The following is a 12,133-nucleotide window of genomic DNA, read 5'->3' on the forward strand; positions in this document are numbered from 1 at the left end:
AATGATCTTGCAATATATACTTTAGCATTACATTACATACATTTAGTGTATTGGCTATCGGTCTTAAATCTCTAGCCGTGGCTGGTATTTTGTTTTGGTCAATCTGCTGCCTACAAAATACAGACCAAGCTTTATATTAACACTTAAATACAAAAGGATTGTACAAACTGTAACTGTACAAAACTTGATTACACAGCTCTCTTATAGGTTTGTGGTAACGTGAGGGCTTGGAGGGAGTTTGTAGTGAATTAAAATTAAATAATTTGGGGAAAATAATCAAAATTGTTTTTACATATTGGCCCAAAAATATCAGCAGAGCTTATCGACCATCAGTTGTTCCGTATTCTGAACAAAATGTATCGTCATCGGCAATGAAAGTAGTATGGAAAACTCTGATCCAGTGTTGATTCAGTGAAGACATTTGCAAAGTGCTTTATTACATGCACCAACATAATTGCAACTTAACATTAAATATCTTTTATTGTAGATTTTGAAATTATTAATGGCTGCAATCATTTTCTATCCGATTCCACTACCTTGTGTGTTTCTTAGCATTATACGTCTTTAAAAGTCCAGTAGATCTAGCCTTAAGTCATTTTCACAAAAAGCTCCAGTGAAGTGCACTTAATTCTGCAGCAGTCAAAGTTGAATAAGGTTGACCGAGAGTGTGCAACATAATGGAGGGCAGAGCAGGGTCTTGATGTCCTGGGGCAGTGCGCTGAGTGAGTGTGAGGACAGGCACAGGGACAGGCGCAGCGACAGGCGCAGGGAGAGGCAGAGGGACAGGCTGGCTCTAGCTGCTCTACTGTCCAGTTCTATCCACAGTCTGATTAAGACTTCTGTGCTGATGGACGAAACACTGTTGCTGACTCACTGTGTTTCTCTGGGAGGACACTGACTAGAGCAGGGCCTGGTCCAGTCGTAATGTAAAGAGCATATATTTGGTGATTGGTGAATGTAAATTAATCTTACAAATTATTTAAGGGGAATTGATTTTAATTAAAGCAGCATTACTGGATTCATCCCTTATTACCACCTGGTATCAGGACAAAATAATATGTAGCTCGCATTTCCAACACCAATAAGTCATGTTCTGTCCTTATGGGGCTGTACTGTCTTTGGTAGTGGTTTCAGTTAATTTGATAAAGTTTGAGCCTAATGATGTCTGAAGTTTGTCTCGTTTAGAATAATTGTTATAATGTGCTGTTAGGGTGTGTCTTTTTCTTGCAAGATATAAGCTATTTTGAGTGTTTTTGCTCAGTAAGTTTTGTTCATGAGATTAAAAAAGGAAAGCATGAAGTACTAGCAGGATAGTGACAATGAGAGAAGCCAATGAATGTTCCACAGTATGACATTCAACTTTCTGTTTACCATTTACTAAATTACAAGTGTTTTTATTGCTTAAAAAGAGAATAAATTACAGTGTATATGTTTGATGCTATATTGTGTAACATTTCAGGCAAAGCAAAAACATCTCCATGGAGACAAGCAATAATGGCAGACCCTTCCCACAGTGTATCTCTAACTGTCAATGAAACATTTGGGGAAACAAGAAACCTCCTGAGCATTTTGCATCTCCACTTCACATTCCTTCAGCCTCTCTAATTGGCACAGCAATGCCAAGGACACATTTCTTTCCCATTGTTTACTTGTTGTTAGCATTTAGTTACATAACACTAAAGTCTTTGTTCTGCTGTATTTATAGATCTGTGTCCAGTGAAAACGTCTTAAAGTCTACGTTACCCTATTATGAAAGTGGGAGCTGAATGGGCTCTAGTGGCATTTCATCACATTGTCAAAGTTGCATGCACTTGGATGGCCAGTGACACTGTATTACTGATATTAAAGAAATGTCTGAGATGATGCATTATATTGTATAGGTAGAATAACCACACAGCTTCACTGTTCCGGGCGTGTGCGCTACTGCAGTCCGGGGCATCAATTTTGTATAGGAAATGGCTGTTGGAGCACGCAGCAACGTCAGCTGTGAAGCACTTAGCATCTTTCTCGCTCACCCCCGTTAACCACAGTGGGCTAAGGGGAGGAGGTGGGTCCGCCTTTCTCTATGCAATGGGGGGAGGAGGTGGAGGAGGAGGAGGAGGGAGGGAGGGAGCGCGCGCTGGTTGCACAATCATGTCAGCCTCAGATTCGAGTGCTACGGGACTCATCGGTAACAAGGTACGCTCTGGGTCGCCTTTTGGTGTTTGCATGCTCCCCCCCGTGTCCGTAAGCAGCCTCCCCTCTCCTCCTCTCCCCACTCCTCTCCCACTCAATTCTCATCCTGTGCACTTTGCGTCGCGTCTCCTCCTCACTTCGCAGCATCTTCCACTGGCGACATGAACATACTGTACTGCCGCCGGGTTCAACTTTCTTTACGCGCTAGGCTGACTTTGAACTTTTTATTCTTGCATCTGTTGAGTATTAGCAGTTTGCGTTTTGAAAGTCACATAATGTCACTTGCGCTGAGATTTAGGTGTGTGGTTTTTAAACTTTTGGCAGGGAAATTGCAAGAGTTGTTTATTTACAGCTCTCTGGCTTTGGGTTATTTTCATTCAAACATTTTTATTAAAACATCTTATCATGCCAGTGTGTTTATTTCATGTGTTGTGTGTACTTAAGTCTTGGTATAGTTGAGTTGAGTTACACTACTTATGCTGCCCCCTCCTGGCAGGTCTTCACAGCTGCACAGTCATTATCTCATGTTACATTATAGGGACTTCCAGTATACCTAATCATTTTTTCTCTCTCATTTCCTCTTGGTCATAAAGGCAGCCAGTGTTTCTGTTTTGTGTGTTCATACATTTAAGCAAGATGCAAATGATGTTGCTGCATAGAAATACGGAATATGTTTGATTTTTTTTTTTTTTTTTTTTTTTTTTTTTTTTTTTTTTGTAGATGTTTTTGGTGCTTTGTGATGCCAAGAGTTATGGCATATCTAACAATGATCTGTGGCTGACTGAAGATCATTTAAAAATAAATATTCACATTGATATGTTCACTATGTGTCTTATCAGAAATCACAAACTTCAAAATTTACATTACAAGTTATAATGATTCTGACTCCTTTTGTCTTTATTGTTTGTGGAAGAATCTACACAAAAAGCCAATGGTTTTCTTTGTTTTTTTAGCCAAGGCCCTAGACTTATATAGACAAAGGAGGTATCGTCTGTTTAAAACAAGTTCAGAAATATGATTCTCTGCTGTTACACACTTGACTCTGCACTACTGCATAACTGAAGACAATAGGCCTTTTTTTGTCCTTTTAGTGAGTTTCTCCATTTACTGCAGATTACATCTCATAATCCTTTTTACTTTCATACGGTTAATGCAGTATTTCAGCTTGAGACTGAGACTGTAGCCTGTATAATTATCTATGATGTTTATTTCAGCCCTCACTGGTCTTTCCAAATATTAGATTGAACGGTAGACCGGTCTCCTCCATCTGCAGCACCAAAGGGCTCTGTGCTTCACTGCTTTAATTAGACTTTGTTTCTTCTGGAGAAGACTTTTCAGACTGTGCCTCACCTCCAGCTACCTTTGATATGCAAATGATTTGTGCAAACTCTGCATGAGGTTTGTAATATTTGGGAGAAGAGTTTGAAAAGGGGAGCTGGAGTGCAGGGACAGCAGGTGGGGACAGGTAGAGCAGATGACGCTGCAGTGTGGTATATTTAGAGCCTTCTGTGGGTGTCCTGTCGGTGTGAGGAGTCTCCTGCACCTCCATGGTACTGCAGCCTCACCACACTCAGGAGTGTTACATGAGGTAGTTCACATAGTTGTTTGTATCTGTGCTCCTTTTTTATTGGGCAAAACTTGTAGACCAGCATCAGTTAATCCTAGCTATTTAAGTGGGAAGCGAGACTTTGATTGTCAAAAAGGTAAATCCGGGTGGTCGTCTTTTGGACAGTCCCTACCTAAAAGTAAAAATGCTTGTGCTGAGTATACAGGCATCAACCTAGAAATATTTAGTATCAGCATTTTCTGTGATATCTCACATATTTTGTTGGCACAGTGTATTAAAGGGTAGTGCTTACAACAGCAGAGGAACCAGGTTGTGTTAGTGTCAGGGTAAACTCCTTCTGTATGTATTTTATGTAAGTATAATCATGTTTGCACTATTCCCTCCATGTTCCAGGGTTCAGCCGATTCCTACACTAGTCGTCCCTCGGATTCAGACCTGTCCCTGGAGGAGGACAAGGAGGCGTCTCGGCGCGAAGCCGAGCGCCAGGCTCAGCTGCAGCTCGAGGGAGCCAAGGTGAGCCCAAGGAGCAGCTGGGAAAACATGAACCATTTTTGAAAAAAATATTGAGCTGTCTTCAGATTTTGTGCTCGACTTGAGGATATCACTTTTTAAACATGTCCTTCTGCTTCCAGTACAAACCTGTAGCATTTGCAGTAAAAACTAATGTGAGCTACTGCGGTGCCACTGATGAAGAGTGTCCGGTCCAAGGAGCCGCTGTGAACTTTGATGCCAAAGAATTTCTGCACATAAAAGAGGTGAGCTTGTTTTATTTTGCAAATACAAATTCATTTAATAAAATGAGATTTGCTTTACTCGGCATTATTTGTTTTTGGTGCTTTCATGTTTTAGAAGTTCAACAATGACTGGTGGATCGGTCGACTGGTGAAAGAAGGAGCAGACATCACATTCATCCCCAGCCCAGTCAGACTAGAGGCCAGAAGGTGAACCTCCCCTGTGTTTTACACCCACGTCTAACAACCTACTGCTTGCCCCTGTAATTTAATTATTTATACCATTATTTATAAACTGTATCTGTAATCCTTTCATGTACAACATTATAATATTTGATGCTTATAATGTTTCATTTATATATTTTTTTATTATTTCATATTTTAACTTCCAAACTACAGTTGAAACCTCCAGCCCTCAGAACTGTGTTGTTCTGTATTTGTTTCTCACTGATTGTGTGAGGATGTTCCTAAAGGTTTTTTGTTTTTGCAGGAAAAACGCATCTACAGGCTGGAGATCCACGCCTCCCTCATCTGCAGGTGAGTGGGACTTATGTCTCTCATTCTACTGCATGCTCATGATCAACTCTTAAAAACTGCTGAGTCTTTTGTTTTGTCGTCTAATGTCCATTTTTTGTGTTAAAAGCCAAACAGAAGCAAAAACAGGTATGTACGTGTGGACATCATGTACACATTGATGTCTTCTATTTTTCAAAATACTAAAATATTGTGGTTTTGATTGTGATTTTTTTTTTAAAGAGGTTAACTTCTATTATTTCTAATAAAACTGTACATTGTCAAAGCTTTGAGATTTAACATTTATATAGCATCAATATTTAAGCTCATGACATTTTGGCATGATACTTTACTTCTCACGTCTGTGTATGAATGTAGAGAAGGTTGGTGTTGGTTGTTGTAGCCTTGCTCCCAGCCTGCTCCAGGGCAGCTGTGGCAGCAGTAGTATCTTACCCTGGCAGTGTGTGAGCAGTGACTGAATAATACATAAAGCTGCAGGTTTGAATGTCCAGATGTTGTGTCTGTCTTATGTGTGTGTCTCTGTGTTATACAGATTGAGCAGGTCCCTCCTTATGATGTGGTGCCGTCCATGCGACCGGTCGTGTTGGTGGGCCCTTCACTTAAGGGCTATGAGGTTAGTGGAATTACATACTGAACTATAAGTAAATCATTTAAACCTGGTGTATCTATATTTGAAAAGTAGCCCTAGCTCGTGCTATTTGCTGTGTTTTTTAGGCTTGGCTATATCTCCTCCACATTTCTCTTGGTATCGACTTGCTCCCTTCGATCTAAAGAGAATCTTTCTGGCCTCCATTATTCCATTAAGAGTGATACAAAACACCACAGCCACATCCTTATGAAATTATAGCACTCAAAACACAAATTATATCCCACCAATATAAGGCCTTTGTGTGGTCTTTCAGTATGTACTTTCAATCATTCTACAGATATATAACTGGAGCATGTATTTCATTGTGAATGTCCAAAATGGGCTGAGCTGAAGTATGTTCTCTGCACAGGTCTGAGTGTCTCCTGTGTGGCTCTCAGGGCCGTGTGCCAAGCCACTTGTTTTTGTCTGTCTCTAAAATATTTATGAACGCTCTGGTGGTGCGCAGTGCTCTTCCTCTCTCTGTCCTTCCTCTCTATTGTCTTTCTCATACCGTTTAATGTTGTTTGACATTGAGAGCCGGAATGGATTTCAGGCTTATATAAATTTGAGAGCATAATATAGGCTTTGATATTTTTTGCAGGGTTGCTAGTTTTTTGTTGTTGCTTTTTTACATTCCAGCAGTTATTCTGTACTTTGGCAACCTGGGATTCTTACAAAATAGATTTCTATTACTATTACATATTTATTTTAGCTTTCTTACTTGTATAAAATAAATGGATTCTTACTTAAGTATAATTTCTGTTTACTTTCTACTCTACTTCACACCTCGAGACTAAATACAAGACACTACACAGGTGCATATTGAATGTGTGTTTTAGAAGTGTATTGTTACTACAATGCAAGATTACAAAAAAAATTATGTAAACACTGAGTTATTTGTTTAGACTTTTTTGATTGGCTCTGTGACATGGATACGAGACATTACACATTCAAAAAGTGTTCATTTAGGCTACAATAACAATGCAACAGAGATTCAGCTATCACAATAACACATTTTAAAGTGTGATGTATTGCATTGTATATATGTTTTCATTGTATTGCACATATTGCAAATAAATATAGACAGCAGATAGCAGAGGAGAGACAGCAGGAGAGCAGGGTGCTTAAAGAGCCCACATTGACCTGGATTGTACCACATGGCTGTTGTGTATTATACTGAAAATGACTGATATTTTAAACAAGTCCTCTGTCTCTTAGGTAACAGACATGATGCAGAAGGCCCTGTTTGACTTCCTGAAGCACAGATTTGATGGCAGGTGGGTCTGTGTCTCAACATGAGCTCCTATTATTCTATTGCGTTTACCACTGGAGGGGACTTGCACTTGATGTATTTAGGCAGGGGCATCTCCTTTTGAAATGCTAGTTGTGATATTGCTGCAGTCATGTGATAATGTTGGTCATGTGATTATTCTGGTCTTATGTACAGGGTCACGATTACACGGGTGACTGCGGATCTGTCACTGGCAAAACGCTCAGTGCTAAACAAGAAAGCCATAATGGAAAGATCCAACGCACGCTCTACTATGGGTGAGGGACAGGATATGTTTGCTCTGTTCAGTGGCTAAATAAAGATGAATGCCTTCAGGAATAGAAACTGTTTAATGTTTTTGTCTTTCTCTATTGTTGGCTCACAGCAGAGGTTCAGAGTGAAATTGAGAGGATTTTTGAGCTGGCCAAGTCCCTGCAGCTAGTTGTCCTGGATGCAGACACCATCAACCATCCTGCCCAGCTCCTCAAGACCTCCCTGGCCCCAATCATCGTATATGTCAAAGTATCCTCACCCAAGGTACTATGTGTATTGTATTATGCTATTTGAAGTAAATGAGCTTTTTTGTTTTTTCAAGCCTTTTGAGTCATTTGGGGTGTGATTTTTACAGTGACAACCTAATTTGCAGTTGACAAGCTGTCACTGTGACTATGTTTATTTGGCCAATGCACATCAAAGCCAGAAAGGAGCCATTTAAAGTGTGAAGTGCTTAGACAGTTGATTTATTAATGATCAGTGTTATACATGTCTGCCAGTTGCTAGGTTTCAGATGACATCACAATATTCTATAGGCCAATAATATTTAATACATATGGGGCAGATAAAATATTGTTAAATAGGGGACAAGCCTTCTCTAGAATGACTAATGACGTGATGCACGTCCATAGCTCCTTCATAAAGTGTTCAAAATGAGACTACACGAAAACTAAGAATTCCATGTTAGGTTTTATAAATCACTACAGGGTGCTAACTACATTTAAATTAGTTTAAAATAGCAAAACAAACATGTTAGGGAGTGAGGGGTATGCTCCATTGCTAGAAGGCTCTAAAATAAACTTTTTAGCCCCCTCTTAGTTCCTCCAAACAGAAATGTCTGGCGCCGCCCCTGTTCTTTAGACATATTTATCTTAAGCCCTCATATGATTCAGGATGAGAAATATTTGTCCCAAGGCAGAATACCCACGTGCTAAAGGTTACTGCATAAAAATACACTCGTAAGGTTACACATGAATATGCATATGACACACAAATAGCAGTACATGTATCTACCACTCATTTGTTTAGCTATTTAAAGCTAAGCCATGCAAGCAAATTTGTGTTTATGTGCACGTGCTAGAATTTCAGATGGAAGGTAGGGACCTGTGTGTGTAAGTCTATAGAAGATTTATTGTTTTTGCAAGACATATCCATGCTTATGATTCACAAATGTTGAACCTTGAACCTCTTTATTTGTTAAAGATTGGCTCCACACACTTGCCACATTAATCTTAAATCCTTTCAACGAACAATAATCACATCTTTTTTGGTTGAATAAAAAAAAAAATCCAACAAGTTTATTTATGCTGTCAGGGAAGACTTTGTGCCAGTTTTTGTTTCATGTGTGTAGACCATAGACTGTATATATAAATGGACATAGCTAACCTGCTAACGCTTCCAGCCCCATCAACTCTGGCTCCAATTCACTTTACATTAGAAAACCATCACCCCTCTCTCCGTAAATACTGCTGCCAGGCTCCTCATTTTGGTCTCTACGCGATTCTGGTGTTTTTATTTCACTTTTGTGTCCGTAACTCAAGATATGAACATTAATAACAGACAAAACAGCTGCCTTCTTTCCCCCGAGGTCACTCCCGCTAGCTTTAACAACAGGTTTGATTGACAGCGTTGCTAAGCGCTGGCAAATTCCATCACAGAATTTAGACTTTCCTCCCAGCTAGATTTTAAACTATAGTCATGTGAATTGTAACCTATTAAGAGTGTGACAAGTAAAAATATCTTTCTTATTTCTGATCTAGGTTCTTCAGAGGTTGATCAAATCTCGAGGGAAGTCACAGAGCAAACACCTAAATGTCCAAATGATGGCTGGAGACAAACTAGCCCAGTGTCCACCTGTACGTTCATATGATTCTGACAATACACTTTATACTACATAGACGTTTGGACAGTTACTACAACACCCTTACCCTTACTTTTGCCAGGATATGTTTGATGTAATCCTGGATGAGAACCAGCTGGAGGATGCGTGTGAACACCTGGCAGAGTACCTAGATGCTTATTGGAGAGCCACACACCTCCCCTCCGCTGTCCCACCTGTGAATAACACGGTGGGAGACCAAAGTGTCATCACCCCACCCTCTGCTAACTCCAGCCAACAGGTAAAACAAATATTAGAATATTTTGTATCATAGGTATTGTGTATTTATTTGTGTTTATTTATAGAGTTAGTTAGCTATTTCATTTTGAAATAGGTCCAAATATGTTAATGTTTGTCCTGTAGATTATTTGTCTAAAATTGTTTTATTACATGTCAGCTTCTCTCTGAGCAGTATTCTGAGACTCAAGAGTTGATAGAATGAGCCACAGTAAAGACCAAGGTGACATAATATTCTTTACTTCCTTTTTTGATAAATGGTTAGTTCGTCCTATGACATTTCTATACTGCCCATGTAGGAAAAGATGGTGCTGTTGGCTGGAGTCAGACAAGAGGTCTACGTGCACAGGGTCCAGGGTGCCACTAGGGGGCAGCAGCACGCCTCATCTCTCCATCTGGAACACTCGGGAGAGCCAAAAGCATGAAAGTGCTATGTAGTGGCGGACAACAGGAGGTGCTGCCCCGCAACCCCCTCTCCCTGTTCCCAACAGACGACTCAGGGTCAATACCTACAGCTGCAGGGATCCAGGCAGAGCACTCACACCTCCGATACGGGATGTCCCAGCTGGTCATAACGCTGAGCCAGCCCATGTGTGTTTGGATACAAATTTAGACTGACATTAGCTATTTTTCCAGTAGCTCCAAATTCATTCAATTCCCCATTCTAAAAACCTGTCGCCAAAGAGTGCTAAGTCTTCCATCTTCACATTTAACCAAATGATTCCTAAAGGCACAAATGTATCAGATTTTCTTGCTTTTCTGGGAGCACAAATTATGATTTTATTTACTTGATTTATGTATTGTTTGTGTATTTATATGTAACTTTTACGTTTACCTATGGCTTCACATTATAATACACATATCTGCCGCAGTAATGCAAAGCCATGCATGATACGCACAGATTGCACATCAATCATTTACTCAACATGCATCTTGGCCACAACTGTGAATGTAGGCAACACTGGTACATTTGGTTTGAACTGTATTCATGCAAACATAGACCGTAATATGCCTTGTTACAAAGGCCAGACCTGAAACATCTTTTCCATAGTCATTACAGACTTCAAAGAGATGTCTACTGACCTCTATCGTCATGACAACTGTGGATGTCCAGTGCTTATTACAGTGCAAGCACATGTGTTATGTATTTGAAAAAAAATGCTTCCAAATTCAAAACTTCACTAGACATTTTTAACAGAACTGTTTTGTTTTTTCATTCCATGGCATGTAGTGTAGTGTTACAATAATATATCAATCATTATCACAGACGCTTATGCAGTAACATACAGCTTCTTATCAGTGTAAATAAGCTGTGCACGACACATTATATCCACACTTCATCAGAAGAGCCTCAGGAGCTTCATGAGCCACTCTGCAGACTCACAGTGTGACCTACATTTAAATATGCATATACCCAACCTGTACATACTGTATATTTAATTAGCTGATATATTTACTGTTGATTTGGCCAGAGTGAATATTTATTTATATATGTATTATTTATGAGCACAATACAGTATTTTTTTCACATTGTTATATATCCTCTGATCATTTTTGAGCTATCAATAATAATTTATTTCTGAAGACCAGGCTGGAAAAATAAGTAACAGAAAGCACAGTATGTTCCAAGGAATATTAAACTCATCTTAGCAAAACTGAAATGCAGGAATTTGTACTAAAATCAATTATCCTCTTGATATTGGAAGCACAATTTTGTATAACTGTATTATATTTATTATTATTTAATATTTACAATACCTATTTCACTCGCCTGAATCCTGTATGCAATACAAAGTAATAGGAAGCATTACCATATACTAGCCAAGACTAGTGAAGCCCCTCACTCATGAGGGGCTATGAACGATTGCACTAATATCATTTCTGCTTTATGATGCAATAATGCACAAAGTGTTATGCTATTGGTTTAGCCATCTCCAATACTGAACAACTATCTGGTCAAATGAAAATGTTTCCAAAAGTCAATAATTCTCTCAGTCTTATACGGGGTGCATCTGTAGTTAATGCCGCACTGGACTAAAGGGGGTGAATAAAGAAAATGTTTAAGTAATACATTTTTGTGTGAGGTCTTCTTTGTGATAGTAGTTTCCAACCTTACCAGCAGAGGACAGCAGTGACTCTAACATTCCCTAAAAGTAGGCGAATGTGGCAAAACATGAGCACATCGACAGAAAGAGTTTGTTTGTATGAATATGCCTGTAAGTGTTGGATTGTTAGGGTGATATGAGGCTTTGAAACCACTGCTAGCTCCAGTAGACTACACAAACAATGATACACCTGATAGTAACTTGTACTTGGTCTTTTTCTCTGTCTACTCTAGCTAGGAGGGTTTTGGGGTTTTTTTTACCTCCACAAATGCACTTGTCCCTGGTGTTATTGTGGGTGTGGCCTGATGCAGGAGGTGTGATGGGCTGAGGTGTCACTGGTCTCACACACCTCAAACTGGGAGGTGTCACTGTGTTTACTCACAACCACCTGTTCCTGTGTCCCACCAGCTCCCTCTGAGAGTCACACTTCCTTCTGCTGTGCATCTTTTCACTCCTTGGATATGGCCATTGTCTTTTGTTATGTAAGAAAATATGGGACCCTATCTGAACCTGTAAGGCAGTAGTTTAAACAGAAAGTTATATGACAGTGAATGTATTTTTACACTGACTCAACAGCAATACACATATTTGAAAGTCCTCTGGGATTGTGGAAAAAGAAAGTGAGGGAGGCTGTAACAAGGGATAAAGTTTGTATATATATGTTTATGGATCGTACCTGGACGAATGAGGGATTACACAGACATATATCCATGTTTATATATTTGGATGAACTG

The 12,133-nt window shown here is 39.5% G+C and overlaps 1 protein-coding gene across 3 annotated transcripts; it reads left to right on the forward strand.

Annotated features, from left to right (window-relative positions):
* Positions 1-2,133: 2,133 nt before the first annotated feature.
* On the forward strand, positions 2,134-11,328 carry cacnb3b (calcium channel, voltage-dependent, beta 3b). 3 transcript variants are annotated; one of them, XM_033968899.2, is made up of 14 exons: positions 2,134-2,178; positions 4,136-4,255; positions 4,375-4,497; positions 4,592-4,683; positions 4,964-5,010; positions 5,117-5,136; positions 5,540-5,620; positions 6,854-6,912; positions 7,083-7,183; positions 7,291-7,442; positions 8,939-9,034; positions 9,122-9,298; positions 9,455-9,517; positions 9,594-11,328. In XM_033968899.2, the coding sequence occupies exons 1-13, from the start codon at positions 2,134-2,136 to the stop codon at positions 9,497-9,499; spliced, it is 1,158 nt and encodes a 385-aa protein (XP_033824790.1). In that variant the 3' UTR covers positions 9,500-9,517; positions 9,594-11,328. The 3 variants fall into 3 exon arrangements, with proteins under 3 accessions (XP_033824790.1, XP_055079266.1, XP_055079265.1); XM_055223291.1 differs by having other exon boundaries at positions 9,470-9,517; XM_055223290.1 differs by having other exon boundaries at positions 7,294-7,442.
* Positions 11,329-12,133: the final 805 nt, after the last annotated feature.

This window comes from Periophthalmus magnuspinnatus, chromosome 7 (genome assembly GCF_009829125.3).
Source record: "Periophthalmus magnuspinnatus isolate fPerMag1 chromosome 7, fPerMag1.2.pri, whole genome shotgun sequence".
Classification (NCBI taxonomy): domain Eukaryota; kingdom Metazoa; phylum Chordata; class Actinopteri; order Gobiiformes; family Gobiidae; genus Periophthalmus; species Periophthalmus magnuspinnatus.